This window comes from Castor canadensis, chromosome 3, assembly GCF_047511655.1.
Source record: "Castor canadensis chromosome 3, mCasCan1.hap1v2, whole genome shotgun sequence".
Classification (NCBI taxonomy): Eukaryota; Metazoa; Chordata; class Mammalia; order Rodentia; family Castoridae; genus Castor; species Castor canadensis.
The window spans coordinates 187,306,892-187,327,188 of NC_133388.1; the positions used below are offsets into that span (position 1 = coordinate 187,306,892).

Sequence of the window (20,297 nt, forward strand, 5' to 3'; positions counted from 1 at the left end):
TTACCCCCAACATAAGAAGTCTGAACAGAACTAGCACCTACAGTCACCCGTGCTATCTGTCCTCCGCTCCTCCACCTAGCCCCACAATGATTTATATTCCTCTCAGTTTCCCAGAAGAAACAAATACCTAGGTGTAACAGTTACTTGTCAGAAGTCCAAGTCTGATGGACAAAACATACTTCTTATAAACTGTTAAAAAGAATCTAATTTATTTCCAAGTATGATAAATACTAAGGTCCCTCTCTTTTTAAATATTCCCCGAAGAATGTATATCAATATTTCATAGAACTCCAATGTTCTGATTTTACACAATGTTTTACATGATTAGATGAGATAATTAGATGAATTCGTTGAAATATTTAGTATTTCATTGCAACTATACACTAACAAAATTTAATACTAAGCTTTAAAAAATTTATTAGCATATAATACTTATACAGGGGGATACATTGTGATATTTATGTGTGTGCTTAAAATGTATCTTAGCTAGATTTACCCCTCTATTGCTCCCCCTCATCCCTCCTCCCCCCCAAGCTTTTACATTTAAGAAAAAGACAAAAATTTATCCTAAATCATCATATCCAAATTACTTTGAACTGGCTATTAAATTTTTAATAGATTTTTGAAGGAACCATTTGAAAATGTAGTATTTCACAGCCCTTTATTTTTAAAACTTATATCCACTCTTAGGGAAAATGCTTTTGAATATAATATGGAATATGTGATTCCAAACATATATAAACATTCTCACTACATCAGATATACCAAGATTACCTAGTGGACCAAAACTGCAGCTAGATGGAAGCATATCATGAACAAGGACTGCATTTGTTCTTAACAGGAGGAGGCAGTGCATCAGTCAGTATTATGAGCTTCACCTATGGCACCAAACCAGAATTTGAACCCTAGCTTACTAGTTGTTTGATCTTAAGGATGACAGTTGATTTCTCTGGGACTCATATCTTGACTGGCACAACAGAGCTAATTATAGTAACAATCTCAAAGGGTTATTGCGATGGTTTGACTAGATTAAGCACTGACTAAGTGTCCAGCACACAAAAAAGCATTTAAAAAACGGTGGCTATTTTTATAATTATGAATTAAAGGTCACAAAAGCACTTCTTAAAAATAGCAATGTAAAAGTGACTTCAATTTATCAATGAATTTCAATGTTCTAAATCAAAGTAAAATCCATCTCTTAGCCCATTTGTGTCAAGAATATTGTTGAAATGCTATTCTAAAATTAGTCTTCTGAACAGCTGACCATCATCAGGTACTGGAGGAAGGCAGAAAGGAGTGATTAAGTTTCTTTACCTTTCACAAATGTGCACACAATCCACCCTTAGGGAAAATACTAGAACTAGCAAGCTTGCCTCCCCCATTTTTCTTCAGTCCCTTCTGCAGTCGTCTTCTTCTTTCCATGCACCTCCACCTAATATCCTACACTCCTCACCACTACATCATATTTGCTCTTGACAAATTCATTCTCCAGAGTCTTTGATAATTTAAAATTTCTTAGTTTGAAAATGACTCAGTTTATGGGGCACAGTGTTTCTCAACCTTGGTCTTAATAACATTTTGGGCTGTATAATGTCTCTATTGTAAGGGTCTACTTCACACTGTAGGATTCTTAACAGGGTCCTCCTATGCCTCAACTCACTAGATGCCAGTAGCAAACACACACACACACACACACACACACACACACACACACACACACACTCTGTGAAAATCAAAAATGTCTTTGCCAATGTATCCTTGGGGAAAAACAATCACCTATAGATGATAACCACTGAGGTAGCCCAACAGTTGTCCAGTGCAGAAATTCCCTCTACCCATATAGTCCACAAAACATATGCAATGTAGCAAACTCACATCACACGTTTCTTTAAACAAAATACTCATGTTATTTTTCAAAGACCTGAAAAACAGTTTGGTTATAACAATACTAGTTCTATCTTTTACGAAGATAATTAAAAAAATTAAAAACTGTATCTCATATTGCCATATTTTAATATGGCCCAAACCAACCAACAAAAACCAATCAAACAAGCAAACAAAAACTGACAACAAAAATCGTTTCATCCCCTCAGTGTGACTGGTTTCAACTAATATCACATAGAGGCTACTTGTCAGCTCTGGTAGGTATCAGATTACTTGGATTCAAAACCCAGTTCTGCCACTTCCAAGGGTTTTGACTTCAGTTTCCTAACTTCTCCATGCCTCAGTCTGAAGTAATAATATCCACAGCAAGGGCTCCTAACATCATTCAAGGGGTTAATAATACAAGTCAAACATTTAGTATCATGCCATTACCATTGTAGCTATTAGAGCAGCTGACTGAACTGTATATAGAGACAACTCCCAATCTTCTAACTGATTCCTTTTATACCCACCACTACAGTGAAGCTATCCCCATCAAGGTCACTGACACCCAAATCTAGCTAAATTTAAAGGGCAATTCTCACACTTCAACCTACTGAACTCAACAGCTTTTGACCTACTTTAACTCCTTCCCAAAACACTTTCTTGATTTGACATTTATAATAATATACTTTCCTGAGTTTCCTTCCTACTTTGTTATTTTTTTTTTCTTTTTCAGTACTCCTCCCTTTGGAATATATGCATTTATTTCCTCCATTTTAAAATAAAAACATTTCTTGATTCTGTTTTCCCCCAGCTCCAACCCTATCCCCTTGCTTCGCTTTGCAGCAAAATTCATTAAAAAGTGTCCTCAATGCTCACTGTCTTTTCTTCTGCCATTCTGTTAAACCTGCTCCAACACAGCTTTTACCCGAGGTCACCGTTACTAAAATTGCTGTGGCAAGGACACCATGTTGGCAGTTTCAATAGTCAGTTCTCAAGACCTCACCTTATACCTGTCAGGAGAGTAAGAGGATGCTCCCGTCTCAAGGGTAACATTAGCTTCAAGAATGCAGTGGCTAACCTGCTCCACCACTCTGGTCCATGACACCACTGCTTCTTCTCGTGATTTCTTCAAAGGCCCTAATCGGTCTCCCTCATTAGTTCCTACAGCAAGATAGCTAGGGCTCCTGAATCTGGTTCCTTGTAGAACTTCCCAGAGCACCGCAGTGCCTGAACCCCTTCAGAGGTTTGAGCCTCCAGCCCCATGAGGATCCTCCTTCAACCGCCTACATTCTCCTTAATACAGCTTTTTTGCTCCCTCAAACCTGTAATTGTTACTTCATGCAATTTCCGTTAATATCTAAGTTATCTTAGCACCCATTTTCGCTCACGCTTTCAACATTTCTGTAAAAGTAAGTTCAAATTATCAAATCCCTATTTTAAAATGCCTACATTTTCTGCTTTCCTGATTGGAATCTGAGTGATACCAGAGAAAGTCTAGAGAGGACCTTAATCTTTAACTTTATCAATACTATCTAACCCATTGTTATCAGGTACCAGCGTAGCTATTAATATAGTGATCCTTTGATTCTCCTGCTGTGAAATGTAAAGGGAAGAGACAGGGCAGCAGGATTCAGGTCTTCTGGGTACCAAGCCATAGCATCTACATCATAGTACTAAAATCTCAGCATGGATTCCTAACAGATGTCAAGACCGATGTATCTTACTTTTAGTCTAGTAAATCACAAGTAATTAATAAGCTACTTATTAATTACTTAAAAGTGATATGAACAAACAATGGAATAAAAGCTGGGAGACTTGATTTATCATGCTGACTCTATTACAAAATATGTAACTTTACATGTCAGTTTACTTGTTAGATTAAATCTCTCACATTGCTTCTAGCTATGATTCTACATGCTATGCTCCATCTTTCCTATGCTGACATCTAGTGGATATACTTAAAAGTTTGTGTTTTAAATTTTTTTTAAAAAAATCTTATTTCAGCTATTTTAAACTGAAGACTCACTAGGGTATCAGCTCACATGCAATAAATATAAGAGACTGGGAGATCAATACATGGAAGGAACCACAATAATAGTGTATCAGGTTGTCATGGCATCTGAGTTTGGCCCCAAGATAACTGGTACTTCTCCATTCTTCAATCATTAAAAGTTAAGCCACCAGTGAGAGTTATCAGGGCTGCAAATTTAGAGCATGAAAGCCAGGAACTGTTTTGGTACAAAAGCCTGCCTGTACCAGGTACAAGCCTCCTGCTGTTTATCCCAGTCTGTGTTCTTATACTGACTGTATAGAAAGAGGAAGGAAAGCAAACCTACCCCATGTACACACATCAGTCCAGTGCACCTGGACTCTACTGTGAGTGGGAAGACATCAGGTAGGAGGACAAAAAAAAGAAGGGCTAGTAGAAAGTTCGAAAGTGAGTAATACATAACTATTCAGAATGGTGTGTGATGGGAATATAAAAAAAAAAAAGCCCCAAAACTCAAAATCATTCATCTATATACTTCTTCTATATTCTTCAAAAAGAATATAAAGGCATTGAGGCTGGGGATGTAGCTCAATGGCTGAGTGTTTGCCTAGCACGCACAAGGCTCTGGATTCCATCCCCAGTACTGCAAAATCAATCAATCCATCAATCCCATGCTCATCGATTGCCACGATCAATATTGTGAAAATGGCTGTGGTATTACCAAAAGCATCCTACACTTTCAATGCAATCCCCATCAAAATTCCAATGACATACCACAGAGTTTGAAAAATCAACACTAAAGTTCATTCGAAAGCACAAAAGACCAAACAGCCAAGGCAATGCTGAGAAAAAAAGAGTAACACTGGAGGTATCACAATACCCAATTTCAAGCTATACTACAGAGCTATAGCAGTAACAGCATGGGCCTGGCACAGAAACAGACATGAAGACCATTTGGAACAGAAGACCCAGATCTGAATCCACACAGCTATACCCACCCACCTGATTTTTTATAAAGGTGCCAAAAACATATGATGGAGAAAACACAGCCTCTTCAACAAATGTTGCTGGGAAAACTGGGTATCTGCATGCAGAAAACTGAAACTGGATCCATGTCTTTCACCCTGTACAAGTATCAACTCAAAGTGGATTAAGGATCTTAATATAAGACCTGAAACTTTGAAGCTAGTACAGGAAAGAGCAGGGAATACACTGGAATTAATAGACATAGGCAATGACTTCCTAAGTAGAACTCAGATGGCTCAGCAACTAAGAGAAAGGATTGACAAATGGGACTACATCAAACTAAAAGGTTCTGCACACAAAAGAAATGGTCACCAGATTGAAGAGACCACCCACAGAATGGGAGAAAATCTTTTACAGCTATACATCTGACAAGGGATTAATAACCAGAATTTACAGGAAACTGAAAAACTAAATTTCTAAAGACCCAATGACCCAGTGAAGAAATGGTCAAATAAACTGAGCAGAGCTTTTTCAAACGAAGACGTCCAAATGGCTAAAAAACACATGAAGAAATGCTCAACAGCCCTGGCCGTAAAGGAAATACAAATCAAAACCATGTTAAGATTCCACCTCATTCCTGTTAAAATGGCTGCTATCAAGAGCGCAAACAACAACAAATGTTGGTGAGGATGTGGGGGAAAAAGGAACTCTCATTCATTCACTTCTGGTGGGACGTAAATTAGTATAATCACTGTGGAAAATAGTATAGACATTCCTCAAAAAACTAAAAACAGAACTGCTATTATTATCCAGCAATACCACTCCTAAGGATACACCTGAAGAAATGTCAATAAAGTCACCTGCACACCCGTGTTTATTGCAGCATCATTCATGATAGCTAAGCAATAGAACAGCCAAGATGCCCCACAACTGACAAATGGATTAAGAAAATGTGGTATTTATATACAACAGAATTTTATCCAGTCATAAAGAAGATCTTTGTTTGCAGGTAAATGGATAGAATTGGAAAACATCATCTTAAGTGAAGTCAGCCAAGTTCAGAAAGCCAAAAGTTGCATGTTTTCTCTCATGTGTGGAATATAGGCTCAATACAAATACAAGCAATACTCTGAAAATCAGGTAACACATAAGGGGAGGCCACTAATGGGAGAGGGAGGGTAAAAGAAAGAAGTTAAGAAGGTGAATATGGTTGATGTACTTTGTATACAAGAATGAATATAGAATTTTTAAACCTGTTGAAATCACCATCAGAAGAGGACGAAAGGAGAAAAATAGAAGGGATGAACAAATTTGGGTTACAATACATATACACATGGAAATGTCACAATGAAACACCCTGTACAGCTATCTTAAACAAAAATGCCTTTTTTTTTTTTTTTTAAACAAAAACAGAGAACAGGAAGGCAAAACAGGTCCTGTCTGGTGATTTAGTACCAGTGGCCGGGAGGAGGATATAAGGAAAAGGTGTAGGATGTTAAATGTGGTGGAAATACTACGTGCTCATGTATATAAATGGAAAAATGATACCTGTTGAAACCATTCCAGGAACTGGAAAAGGGAGAACAATGGAGGGGGTGAATTCAACTATGATATATTGTAAGAACTTTGGTAAATGTCACAATGTATCCCCAGTACAACCATAATATGAGAATTTAAAAAAAAAAAAAAAAGGCTGGGGATGTAGCTCAGTGGTTGAGTGCCTAGCATGCACAAGGGTCTGCATTCAATCCCCAGTACCAATAAACGAATGGATGAATAAATAAGTATTATCATTAAGCAAAAATAGTATTCTGAATTCACTTTCTTAAACTTACCACTATTTTGAAATCCATGAATACAAAATAATAATTTTATGTCATGGTAACAACGCTAAAGAAAAAAGCCTGGCCACTAAGCCACTTTCATATTTAATTAATCAAAGTGTCACTCCTTTTTTACTTTTGGAGTACTATTCTGCTTTGAACTATGGCTTTCTTCATGCATCATGCTGCAAAATAAGTATTAATTGGGAAATACTTGAAAAATAGTTACATTCCACTATATATTTCAAAAATTACTCTACAGTGATATACAGGCAAGAACAATGTGAAGACTTCTGGTAGAAGTTGGTTTGAACACTTTGGGCAGAGTTTGGCATTCCTCACTAAGTTCATGTGCATTGTTTACTCAATAAACTACAAAACTACAAATAAATTATATTTATTTGTATATGTAGCTGGGGCTATGAATACAGAAACTAAGTCAGAAAACTATGTTACTACTAAATTACAGATGTTTGTTATTTCTGGAGAGGGATAACTATAAGATTGGGCAACTCAAAGATTCTAGTAACATTCTAGTTCCTCAATTACTAGAGGATTCAAAGGATTATCTTATTTTTTTTAGGCTTTATAATTTACAAGTAAAAAATATACATTCTTTTGTACCTACCAATAATCGAAAGTATTTCAGAATGGAAAATAGTTTGGAGTTACAGAGCACTCATTCAGATATGCCCAATAAAAAACTAAGGATTGGAATTCAGGTGTCTACACTCTTTTCAATATACATAGCATTGCTCTGCTTCTCAATTTCATAAATAAATACTGTATATATTCTTTGAAAACTGGCTCTTCTCATTCAATAGATTTTTAAAAGATAGCCACATTCATTTGTTTTAGCTACTACATACCATCCCATTATTCAAATGGGATAGTAAAAAATTTATTAATGAATCTGCTTGACACATCTACTTACATGCTACATGTACTTGTGCTATGTTACAAGAATTTCAACATGACAACTACCAAGAAATGAAAAGAAAGCTGTAACTTTACTGGATGAGACTAAGTTACTTTCCAACGTCCTTTCAATTCACTGTTCCACTGGTAAGCAATTTCTTCTTTCCCATTCTCCAAAACCTCATGCATTTATTTGTACACAATGAAATATCTCACTGATATTTTAGCTTACATTTTCTTAATCACCAGTAAAAATGTGCATGTACTGGGAGGGGGGGGCGAATAAATGGAGAGGGTGAAGGAGGGCAAATATGGTCACTGTGCTTTGTATATGTGAATGAAAATAGAAAATGAAAACTGATGAAACTGTTCTAAGAAGTGGGAAAGAGAGATAAGGGAGAATGATGGGGGGAGGGAATCTAATTAAGATACAGCGTTAAACACATATGTAAACATCACGATGAACTACCCCTGTACAACTACATATGCTAATTTTAAAAAAAACTTAGGAGTTGCCAGTGGGAAAAAAAAGCGCATGTCTTTTTGTGTCTTTATAGACCATCTGTGAAATGTGTATTTATTTCCTGTCTCCTATGCCAACTGTTTTTCTACTTTCTCTCAACCCCTTACCTACCTTTCTGTAGTGCTAGGGCTGAGAACTGGAGCTATACTGCCACTATTCTATATTGCTGGGACTGACAATCTGCAAACGACATTTCCCAGACAACCTTGCCTGTTAGATTATGTCAATAGGAGGTACTGGAGGGCGACAAGAAAGCAGGAGGAAGAGAGAAGTTTCCAGTCAGGACAGGCTAATAGTTGTTCAAGCAGTGTGAAGAAGAGGTTGCCAGGATCCAGTGCCCTAATTAGAGGTAGGTAGTCTGTGGGTTCCAGCACAGTGACATTAGCAACTTATCTCTTTCATTTTCTCTTTTAATGTTTTGCTACTCTATTTCACTCCTTCTTCATTTTGCTCTTCCAGCCTTTCTAATGCTTTGGTAACCAATCCTCAGATTGGGATCTGAGGTGGGCCCCAGGCAAAGAAACCCTATACAAAAAATAACAAAAGCAAAAAAGGGCTGAGGGTGTGGATCAAGTGGTACAGTGCCTGTGTACCAAATCTAAGGCTGAGTTCAACCTCCAGTACTGCCCTTCCCCTCCATCACAAAATCCTTGCATTAAAGCTGAAATCCATTCACTTGTCAATTTCTTCTCATTAGTTCCAATTTTCATTGGTCTCCCAGAACCAAACTAAGCAAACCCTGTACCACTTCATAAACCATTAAGTATTTAAAGTATCTTCAAATAAACTAAAGTGAAGTCAAAGGAAAGTTACACATCAGACTAAACACATATACTCACATGTGCAAAAAATTACCAAGATACTTCCTGTCTAGTAATTATGAGAATTAGCTTCTGAAAGAGAACGAAGTTCAGAAGTGGTGATTTGGGAAAACTCGTCACAGGACCCTCTTTAAGATGACAGACTCAAAAAGTGAAGGGCAATGGGACCATTTTTTTCCTGAGTATAACTCTACCTTAATTTTTGCCTTGTATGTGTCCTGCAAAGGGTTTGGATCCTTTAAACACTAACTGAAGGGTAAGTCAACAGATGAAATGTCACTGCGTTCCACATACTGTGGAACTATGTACAGTCATGAATAAAAGAACTGAGAAAATTTTCAGATGTTCTTGAGAGAAATTAATACTAAGATTCCTAGTTGGGGATCATTAGTAAAGGAACACAGATACTACCTTAGAAATGTTTTAATTACTTCGCTACATCTTATTAGGTCTCTTGTTCTTAAACTTAACTAAACTTAAATAAAATTCTTCTCCTAAACAGAACTTCATCACACGATTTCTTGGGAATATATTAAAGATATGTACTTGAATAAGTAATCTATATTTACAAATCACTGCCTCTTATAATGCTAAACAGTCCAGCAGAGGTCATTCATTACATTCTGATTTTGCCGTAGCGATGGTAATTATAACCAAATATGTATTTTTTCCATTATATCCTTTTAAAAATATTGTTTGACTTCAGTCAAGAGTAGAGACAAATTCCCCAAGTAAACAAACTTCCTTCCCCAACCCCCCACTCTGACTTGGACTTGAGATCCTCCTGCCTCAGCTTCCTAAGTGCTGGGAATACAAGGCATGCAGTACCATCCAGGTACCTGGGTAAAATTTAAAAGTATATCCCACCACTATTTTCTAATACCAAGATACCATCAACTAAATATTATTGAAAAAATTATTTTTTAAAGGCTTATTTACAAAAAAAAAGCTATTTTCTCAGTATTGTAGAGTACAACTTTAAATGAATTTTTGAAACCATTACTAAGACCAAATACAGTATATAGTATATAAACTTTTTTGAACTAAGTATGCCATCTAGTTGTTGTAGCTTTTAAAGTTTCACACAGCATATAAAAAAGAAGTATTTATATAAGACAAAGTTAAAATCACTGAACTACTTTAATATTTTTCCCCTACATCCAGAGTTGGTGGGAGAAGCCAGGAGCCGGTGGCTCACACCTGTATCCTAGCTACTCAGGAGGCAGAGATCAGGGGGATCACAGTTCAAAGCCAGCCGGGACAAACAGTTCATAAGACCCTATCTCAAAAAAACCATCACAAAAAAAGGGCTGGTGGAGTGGCTCAAGGTATAGGGCCTGAGATCAAACCCCAGTACAACAAAACAAAACAAAAAACAAAGTTGTTAAGAGGGAGAAGGGAGGAAAGGAAGCAAAGGGATTGAGAAAAAACAGAAAACAAGCAGACTAAAGCAACGGGAAATGACTTGAAATCATTCAGCTCAATCCTGAATCTTACGAAAAAAAGGGGATTGAGGAATAGAAAAGGTTGGTGATTTAGGACAAGAAGCAAATTAATGAAAAAGCTAAGCTTAACCCTAGAAGACTGCCAGTGCAGCTTTTGAGAGCATCTTTACAAAACAGCGTCGGGGTCAGATCACATCAACAGAAAGAACTCAGTACCACCACAACAAAACCAAGTGTCCCCTTCAAAACCAATGCTGATGCTGCTTTTGCTAACAACCAAACTTCCCAAATCTGCAGTAGGCTACCAACCTGACAAGCACCAGAATCTGACAGGCAGCATTCCAGATCTTCGGGTAGGTGGGCACACTATCCCTGTATGTAGTTGAGACTACTGAAGGAACTACAAAACACTTGCTAACTTTCTTTAAGTTGTTACCCTTTTGTGCTTCTAGAGTCCCAAAAGGTGTCTGCATTCTTCCGATGGCAGTTCTGACAATTTTCTTGCTAAAAGTGTTCACATCATTTTTACATTTTTACTTCATGTTCCTGAAACCAGAATGGAGTACTCTGAAGGCAGGGAATCTATACCGCTTAAACCTATTTTCTAGTCTCTTCTGCAAAAAATAATATTGCTGTTTCTGTTGTTATTGACCAGCAAGCAGAAGCTTCTTAAAAGCCACTACAGAAACTGTTCTAACCCATACCATTAGGACAGTCAGAAGTTAAATAACAGATGTCTAACTGCTGTTTGTTTTGTTTTTTGTGATAGGATCTCACTATGTAGTTCAGGCTGGCCATAAATTCTCAATCTTCCAGTCTCAGCCTGAGTGCTAGGATTACAGAGCTTTGCAACTGTGTCTGGCATAGATAGGTTATACACATTTACTCAAGTATGATGGAAAAAGATTAATCTCACTTTTCATTAATGGAGTTTCTCCATCTGGGGTCCATAGAAAGAATGCACTGGTCATAAATGTGAATTGGAAGATTTTTACTAACTTCTATATTGAAAATTAGCAATTTTTTTTTTTTTTGCAGGGGGGATGTGTGTATGGTACTGGGGTTTGAACTAGGCAGGCACTCTACCACTTGAGCTACACTCCCCTCCCCTCCAGCCCTTTTTTGCTTTTGTTATTTTTCACATAAGGTCTCATGATTTTGCCTGGGCTGGCCTGGACCACAATGCTCCTACCTATGCCTCCCACACAGCTGGGATTATAGACATGTACCACCACACCCAGCAAAAATTACCAATTCCTTCAAGATTATCCTGAACAAATCACACTGATGTGTGAAATACCTATAAATTTGTCATTAATTGAAATTACAGGTATTTTCATATTAAAACTATTGTAGACTCATCACTATTTAAAATTAGTGAATAGCAAAACTGCCCCTGTAGCTTATCCTCTAATATAAGAAATACGTATTACTCTATCACAAGTTTCTTTAATATTGTTAAATTTTAATGTTTTCCTTTTTAACACTATGTATTTCATTCTATTATGAATCATTATTAGATTATTCTGAGGCAGATCTCATAGCTTCATCAGAAGCTTTCACCAAAGAAGTCCTTGGCATAAAAAATTGGTTAAGGACCTCTGCTCTGTAACACATAAAGTAGGTAAGGTGGTGACAATTCTAAAGGCCCATGGGGATGGCTCTCATATCGTATTAAAATGACAGGCTGGTTTTGAAATATAAATATGTATCTTGTTTATGGCTTGGAAAAACAAGAAAGGTAGTTTTAAACTGACCTTCTTTTCTTGAAAAACGTGTACATCTATGAAAACACATTTTTGAATACCTATTAACTCATTATAATGAACACAATTACAGGATTACAAATGTGTAAGTACTCAGGACCCTTTAATGGTTGCTACATGTTTTGCTAAGTATCTTCAACTTTTAAGATATTTGTTTCTCTGTTTTCTGTTTGTTTGTTTGTTTGTTTGTTTTTGGGGGCGGGAGGCTTGAACTCAGGGCCCCAGTGCTTGCTAGATGGTGATCTACCACTTGAACCATGCCTCCAGCCCTTTATGTTTAGTTGTTTTTCAAATCTGCCCTTGCATTCTCACCCAGGCTGCTAGAGCCCAGGCTGTCAGGATCTCAAGCCTCCTATTTACACCTTCTGCACAGTGATCTCCACTTCCCAAGTAGCTTGAATTACAAGTGTGAGCCACCTTGCGTGGGAAGGACCAAAGCCAGTAATAGGAAGAATGCTGATTTAAGATAATATATACAAGTGTCTTTCTTTCTAGTTTCCAAAGAGGAAGGGTATGTGGGTGTGTGTGTGTGCATGTGTAGAAGCACAAACATACAAACACATTTTTTAAACTACTAAGATGATAGCTTAGGCCTTTATTGATCAACTATTATGGTGACAGATAAAATGATTTAGAAAAGAATTTTAAAGAAAAATACTTACCTCTCTTATTCAAAGAGAGCTGCAAAGAAAAGTTCTAATTAATTCACATTTTCCCCACTACTTCCTTTTCTAAGCCAGAAACTAAACAATATGTTCTAAAGACATTTTTAGTAGCTCAAAATAGGATATTTTCCTCTAGCTAATCTGAATTTGTAGTTAAATCACAATTTTTCATTTATATTTAATAACCATTTCCCCCAAAGACATATTTACCTTCAGCCAGTGCTGGTGATTCTGTCCTTGTCCTTCTATCTGTTTAAAGAAAGAAAAAAGGAGGAAAGTCTAAAACATTATTATATTTATAAACAAGTTATTATAGTTAACTTTAAAAATGTAGTCCATGAATTCATTTAATATATTCATCTGTATTTATTTCCTTGGGTTAATTCATCCACTACTTATGGAGGGCCTATTAAAGAATAAGGCATCAGGCTGGGGGAGTAGCTCAAGTCATAGAGTACCTGCTTAGCAAGTGCAAAGCCAAGTTCAAATGCTAGAAGGGCCAATTGAAAAAAAAAAAAAAAAAAGAGTAAGGTATCACATTAAGTCTTAGAAAAACATCAATAGATGATAAGACAACCTAGATGTCACCCTTACCACTCAAAAACTACTATGTGGATATGTGGAGCCAGAAGTGGTCCTGCATGCATATGATAAGGTGGAGGTAGGGGTAGGAAGGTCTCCTGTGAGGCAGGTCCCCCCAACCCCATAAAAAAGTGAGACCCTACCTGAAAGATGAACTAAAGAGAAAAGGGCTTGGAAGGGTGGCTCAAGTGGTAGAATGTTTGCAATACCCTGAGTTCAAATCCCAATACCACCACAAAACAAAACGGAAAACTAATAGGTGTACCAAGAAAAATACACGATTTTCATCACAGTTTACCAAACAAGGAATAACAAGAGAAGGAAGATTGGCAATTTCTCTGTTCTTGTAAGAAGGATCTAAAATCATCAAAAGAGGCACATATACATATTCTTATCACAGTTTAGGTTCATTTAGTGTCAATGAATTAAAAACCAGTTTTACTACAGATACTAAAAATCCTTATTCCATGACAATAACCTACTCTTTGCCAGAGTCACACCTAACAAAACTCAAGAGAATTATCACCAACTCCTCTCCTGGACTGGTTTTGCTACTTCAAAGACTAAAATAATATGAGATAAAATAAACTCTTTACAAAAGTTTACTAAAACTTTGTAACCAAGAGCAACTAGAGCCACTATAACCAGCCTAGTTCACAAAGGGAAAGAAATATTTGGCTAATGGAACTAGTTACCTTTATGTGAAAATGTTTTTCCCTAATTTATTCTATAACTCAAGAGCCCTGGATTTAATATACCCAGTTTCATACACAAAACCACTGTGTAACATCCTGAGAGGATGGGGCACTTATCTTCCAAGATAGTAACATTGCACTTCCACTGTCTTCTACAGACTCAAGTATGCGTGGCTGTGTGTCTCTAACAAATACTTTGAAAAAAGAACCAACAGATGGAAGTAAGATTGAGAAAATTTAGGCTGTCCTGGATTGAACATTTTGATTTGAATGGGGGGGGGGGTTCTGACAGAAGATACAAAAAACGTTCTGCAAAATTCTGAAGCAGTAGCTACTGCCTGGTCATTTTGGTCTTTTTTATTTTGGACTTTGGAGTTACCATGGGATTGAAGAGGGAGAGGTTGGACTGTAAACTTACCCTAACAACCATAAGGACCTGTGGTGATGCTATGCAATGAAAACAAGAGGGAACAGACCAAGAATCTAAGTGAATTCAAATGGTATAGTCACATCCAGTGACAACTAAGTGGGCATTTTACCAGTTATGCCATGAACAGGACTAAAACAACTACAGGCAAGGGACCCTTGGAGAAGAAGGTCTGGGTAACTTTATCAGGAAAGAGCCTGCTGAAGTGCTAGCTGAAGGTAAGGAACTCTAGAATGAGCGGTAGAGAACTGAAAGGGTGAACACGATCTACTAATTCTCTTGCTATAGTCTGTTGAGATTGTAGCCAGCCACCACTTTGAAAGCTTTTGTAGTGGCTAGCATTTAATGGAGGATACAAATAATAGGCTATACAGGATGACTTTTATGCCACCTCACATTTTCACTCTGGCCAAGGCATCTCCCCCTATCAGCTTTAGGGCTTTGCAGTAGAAGATGCTGAAGGAATTCTTTGAACATCTGGGGCATAAACAGAACTAGAAGTGTGAAAGTGTTAACACCACCAGCAACCCTTGACCAATGACTGATGAGACCTGGGATGAGTAACTCCCCTGGCTCCTACGTGAAGGCACAGTCTTCTCGTTTTCTGGGAGGACTTCCTCAGGATCAAACCCCAGTTGCCCCTAAGGATGACCAGCTTAATAAAGCATCCTTCCCTCCACCCCCACTTTTAAACTTTTCTATTCTTTGTTGTTTCTCAACAATTCAATAATCTTTGAATTGTCTTTCCTTCCTTCCGGTTTCACTTGCCCCTATCTTCTAACTTCTATTTCTTATTAACAGGTCCCAAATAATTAAGTTGCCTTCCAGAAGGCCCTGGTCTCAGGCTCTGCTTCTAAGGTAAACCAAGTTTAGCCACTCTTATCTTCAAAGATACCATACTCCCTTTTCATCACACCTCACTGCATGCTCTTTTCAATCTCCTTTCTTAAGCTCCTTCTTTTCCCTCAAACTTGTGAAAGCTGACAAGGTCCAGGGCTCAATCCTGAATTTTCTGCTCCCTTTGTGATCTCATTCTGTCTCACAGCTTTATGTACCAGCTATGTTTCTCAGATTTTCATGTCCAGTCTACAGATCTCTCTCCAAGTTCACACTCACACGGCCTCTGTCTACTCAGTATCTCCAAATGGTATATTCAAGCCTGAAATGTCTAAAAGTAACTCTTCAATCTCCCATCTCGAGTGGTAACAACTCTATCCTTCCAGTTGCTCAGGTTAATAAATTTTGGGTTCTTTTCCATTACTATTTCTTGCATATTTCATGTTCTGCCCAAACTCTAATTAAAATCTTCACACCTACTATGTCCTATTAACTCAAGAGTTTGGAGATTCTCCTGCATTAGCAGTGTTAGTTCTACTATTCCTTCTGTTTTCAAGAGGCTGCAAAGTTAATGGGGTTGGCTGGGACCACCCAATGCAGAAGCACCAACTAGGACAAACAATTAAATGCGTGTTTTATCCAAATGGTGTCGTTGCTATTAACATGCCATGCTAAAAAGGCAGTGATCCAGTGTTAAGATACTCATGTCAAACAACTTTTAGTAGTTAGCAAGTAATGAAGTAAGTTCTAGGCATATTCAGTATGCCAAATGAAAAAGTTTGAGGGCCATATTTTGTTACTAAACCATTAGTTTGAAACTTCTACTCTAGAACTTCACACTGTCTATAATTTATTACACTACTAATCCTTAATCAACCACTTTTCTCAACTCGTAAGGACATGAATGGGAACTTACCTATATTCAAAGCCTTACTGCCAGGGTTTTCCATTTCCAGTGGAAATGAATAAAGATTTTTTTTTCCCTTTCTTTTGCCAAAGGTAACACTTCTTCCCGTAAGGCACACTGTAGTCACCCAGAAATAAGTATCTGGGCTGGCCACTTTTATAAACTACAGGGACAAACCAGTGCCATTTGCTTAAAACCATGGGGGAAACTCAATTTTGTCTTGTCTAATCCTTAATAAGCCAAGTCCTAATAAAATACTTGTAATTATATTCACCCTCAGAAATAAAATATCAGGTCATAAATAATATTAGATAATATTTAAACTGGTTATCAGACACAATTTACAATCAATAAACCTAGAGGTTTTAAGTACTAAAATACATTTTTTGTCTACATCAGAAGACAAGACCTAACATCTATAACTTCAGAGCATTCTGTCACCCATATTTACAGCCTTGTCGTATTTCAAGTGATAATACAAAATTCTGCCTGATTCTGCAACCTAGGCTGCATTCTTCCTTCATTTGAGCACATGATATCATCTAATTGAATTCAGTTTGTTTAAGGTTCCCTGGACATACACAAAAAACCTTAAGAAACATCTTAGAAACAGAAAAAAGCACTTGAATTAATGGGCCTACTGACAATGTTCTCAGATCAGACAATAAATATCACAAAAGTGCATTATTGTTTTAAAAAAATATGAATAAGTTTAATTTAAAAACTTGGAAAAATAATCTATATTCATCTGGGAAAAAAGAATCATAAAAGTCTACAAAAATTTTTTTGAATAACAGAACAGATGAGACGGATCAGCCCTAGGGAAGAGAACAGTGAAATCAGAAAAGCTCCAATTGTATGTATATAAAATTTTTTTTTTTTTTACAACACACACCAAATATTTACCAAAGAATTTATTATTACACAATACGCCAAGAGATGTTATTAATGAAGAAGACAGTGCTTCCTAAGGCAGCTAGTATGTAGCTCACTGTGGCAATTAAAATGTTTAAGGCAATCAAAATGTGGTACATTTACCAGCTACTCAGAATGCAAAGGCAGAGGAAGGAGGCTCACAATTCTGAAGCCAAACAAAATTAGGGAGGTCCTATGTCAAACACAAAATAGAAACAAAAGGGCTGGGAGTATGGCTCAAGTGGTGGAGTGTCACAAGGTCCTGGGTTCAATCCCCAGTACCACAAAAAGTAAAAAGCTTAAGGCAAAAATGTATTATGAGAAATATCGACATACAGTGTTGCAGCAGGTAAGAAAAGAGTTTATTTAGAGCTAGGGGAACAGAAATTAGACTTATGAAAGATTTTCTGAAGCCTGTATGAGGTAGACTTTGAAGAATGGATAGGAGTTAAACAAGCAGAAAAGGAGGTGAAAGTTCAAGAATATTTAAGGTGATGAACATCTCATCACAGAGCAATGAAGAATGAAAATCTCACTTTGTAATCCATGGAGTGACTGAGTGTCTGCTCTGCAAACACAAAACCCTGAGTTCAATTGCCAGTCCTACAAAAAGAATAAATAATGCAATGGGAAACTGAGATAGATCCTTCTCACCCTATGTTGTGGGTAGATTAGTTTTTTTGTTAAAAGTAAATCCTAAAAATAGAAAATAGTATTTATCTTTGGAGGAATGATACATCAAAATTTGAATAAGAAAGTTAAGATAGATATAATCTTGTAAGTAAAAAAAGGTATCAAAATGTTTGAGTAGTTCCTGTTAATATACATAATCAAGATAAAAGACAACCATGACTACTTAAAACAGGTAGACAAGAATAAATGTACATATGAAAAATATTTTTATTTCCTAATGACATATAGCAAAATGGTTTAGTGCTCTAGTTCTAGAATAAAGTAGTCCAGGGTTGAGTTTCCACTTACTTAAATTACTAAGCTCTTTGAGTATCTGCCTTATTATTTGTAAAATGAAGATTTCCCTTTATTAGCACCAGTTTCCTTTATTTATAAAACAGCAAATATGATCTCAAAGTGTGTGAAGATTGGTGAAAATGATGGTTACACTGAACATGGTAAAACTACCATTTAACACAAAAATTACAATAAGATACACACATTTCTCTAAACTAATACTGTATCTAAAGTATTACACTATTATACTCTTATGAACAACCAGACCTAAGACACACCAAATCTCAGGCTTTAATGTCACTCTATATCACACTTAACTATTACAAAATGGTTTACCATAGAAAATGCACAAGTTACATGAAGAACATCCCTCCTTTGCAAAGCAATAAACAAAGACTATAAAATGCATTCTGACAGCAGGTGCTGCCATGAGTCTAAAGATCCTACAGGTCTAAGCTATGTTCCATAAAATAAGTATCATATTTTACTGTTCTTTAAGCTCAAATTCTGTAAGATTGCTTGTTAAAAGACACAAGTAGAGGTTTTAGTGTTCAGTTATCTATTCTTTATGTTCAAGAATCCTTATAAAGTATACACGATTCAATTTTAAAGGAACAGTAAACAAACAGAGGTAATGCACAGGAAAAATAAAACTTTATAATTCTACATGTAAGAAAAGTGGTATTTTCCTCAGGGCCAATTTCAAAATAGATCAAATAAATATCTATATGAATTCATACATCCTGATAAATAGTGAGACCCTATCTCAACAACAAGCCAGGCGTGATGGTGCACGCATGTAAATCCAGCTACATGGGAACTGGAGGTAGGAGGTTGTCTGATGCCAACCTCAGGCAAAAGGATGGTGAAGGAACAAAGTAGCATCCCACTTTCTAAATTAGTTGTGAGTTCATAGACTTTCACTTTATGCTTATCAGTGCTTTATAATCTATATGTGTTCATCTATTCTGTATGTATAATGTACCAGACATTTAAAATTTTTAACGCAAAATAAGCATTCAAAAGCTCACAGGAGCTTAGGTTACTCTAAACCAGTGGAGGGGGACAACTGGTATCAGAGAAGACACGTTTAAATAAAAACAAAGCCTTGGGGTTTTGTACTTGCCTTTTTTTGTTGCAACATTTTCTCCCATTCCCTTAAACAATTCTACCTGATGAGCGACAGGATGAAGTGATGAGGATGCAAGGGCGTGGTCAGGTAAAAGGACTCAGTGCATTACTAATCTGTGTGCCCTGTTTATGGATAGGAAAACAAGTATGTTTTCTATCACTGTTAAAGGAACTGATAAACCTAAACCATTCTTTTCATCATAACCAGAGTCAAAGGCTAACTGAATTAAAATTATTGAAACTGTTAACAGAAGCATTCAAAATACACACACACACACACATACACACACAAAAGTATTCACTGAGCTACTTCTTTTACAAAGACCAAAATACATCCTTTGACTACAGGTCACAACTACAGTATTTCCATCAACGTGGTCCTCCTATACTTCTATAAAAATCACTAGAAAAATTAGAATACTAGAAAAAGTAAACTGCAAAAAGCTAACAGATGTAAATTTCAAATGTATTTATTTATTTTTATTTTTGTACAGACTGCCAACAATGAGTTTATGAAACAGTGCTGGTTTGCAAATTGCACTTTGAGCAGCACTGGCACAAATAAGGCACGGGCTAGCTCTGGAACCAAACCGTCAGGCTCAGCCTTGGACAAGTCAGTTCCTCTGCCTTTGCTCAGCTACAGAGTGAAGATTACAGTAATACCTATCTACCAGGTTACTGTGAGGATTAAATATATGCTTGTCCTTTAAAACAGCCCTGACACGCACATACTCTGTAACTCTAAGTGGTGGTGTGACTACTATGCAGATCATGCCCATAAAAATGTCCTTTCTAAAATGTCTACTTTTTGTCTTTTTGAATTGTAAGGACAAACAACAACACTGAAAATACAGAATGCTTTCTAGTTCTATTTTCTTCAATTTTTTACATCCTGGTCAATAACCAACCACATCACTTCCTTCTGAGCCTGGCAGTGACGGCCAGTGAGCATACTTGTTATTTAATACATAAACACACTACAGGGTATGTACTTGTGTTACCTCCCTGTCTCCCGTAACAAACTGACGTGGCATTTTATAAAAATGGA

At 36.8% G+C, this 20,297-nt stretch overlaps 1 protein-coding gene and 1 non-coding gene across 19 annotated transcripts in view; one reads left to right on the top strand and one right to left on the bottom strand.

Annotated features, from left to right (window-relative positions):
• The window catches only part of Cyrib (CYFIP related Rac1 interactor B), a 127,535-nt gene that overhangs the window by 26,868 nt on the left and 80,370 nt on the right, over positions 1-20,297 (bottom strand). For 11 of the 18 annotated variants that reach the window (XM_074069222.1, XM_074069214.1, XM_020167045.2 and 8 more), the window contains one exon: positions 12,997-13,035. Coding sequence is in view for 1 of the 18 variants with exons in the window: in XM_074069213.1 (XP_073925314.1) it covers positions 12,997-13,035 (39 nt within the window). In the remaining 17 variants the exon portion in view is untranslated. Of the gene's footprint in view, positions 1-12,783; positions 12,803-12,996; positions 13,036-20,297 lie in introns of all 18 variants that reach the window. The other 7 variants (XM_074069217.1, XM_074069224.1, XM_020167042.2 and 4 more) reach the window with 1 other exon arrangement.
• On the top strand, positions 4,134-4,263 carry LOC141421783 (small nucleolar RNA SNORA51). Its single transcript, XR_012446489.1, has one exon. It is a non-coding gene; the product is annotated as a small nucleolar RNA SNORA51 (small nucleolar RNA).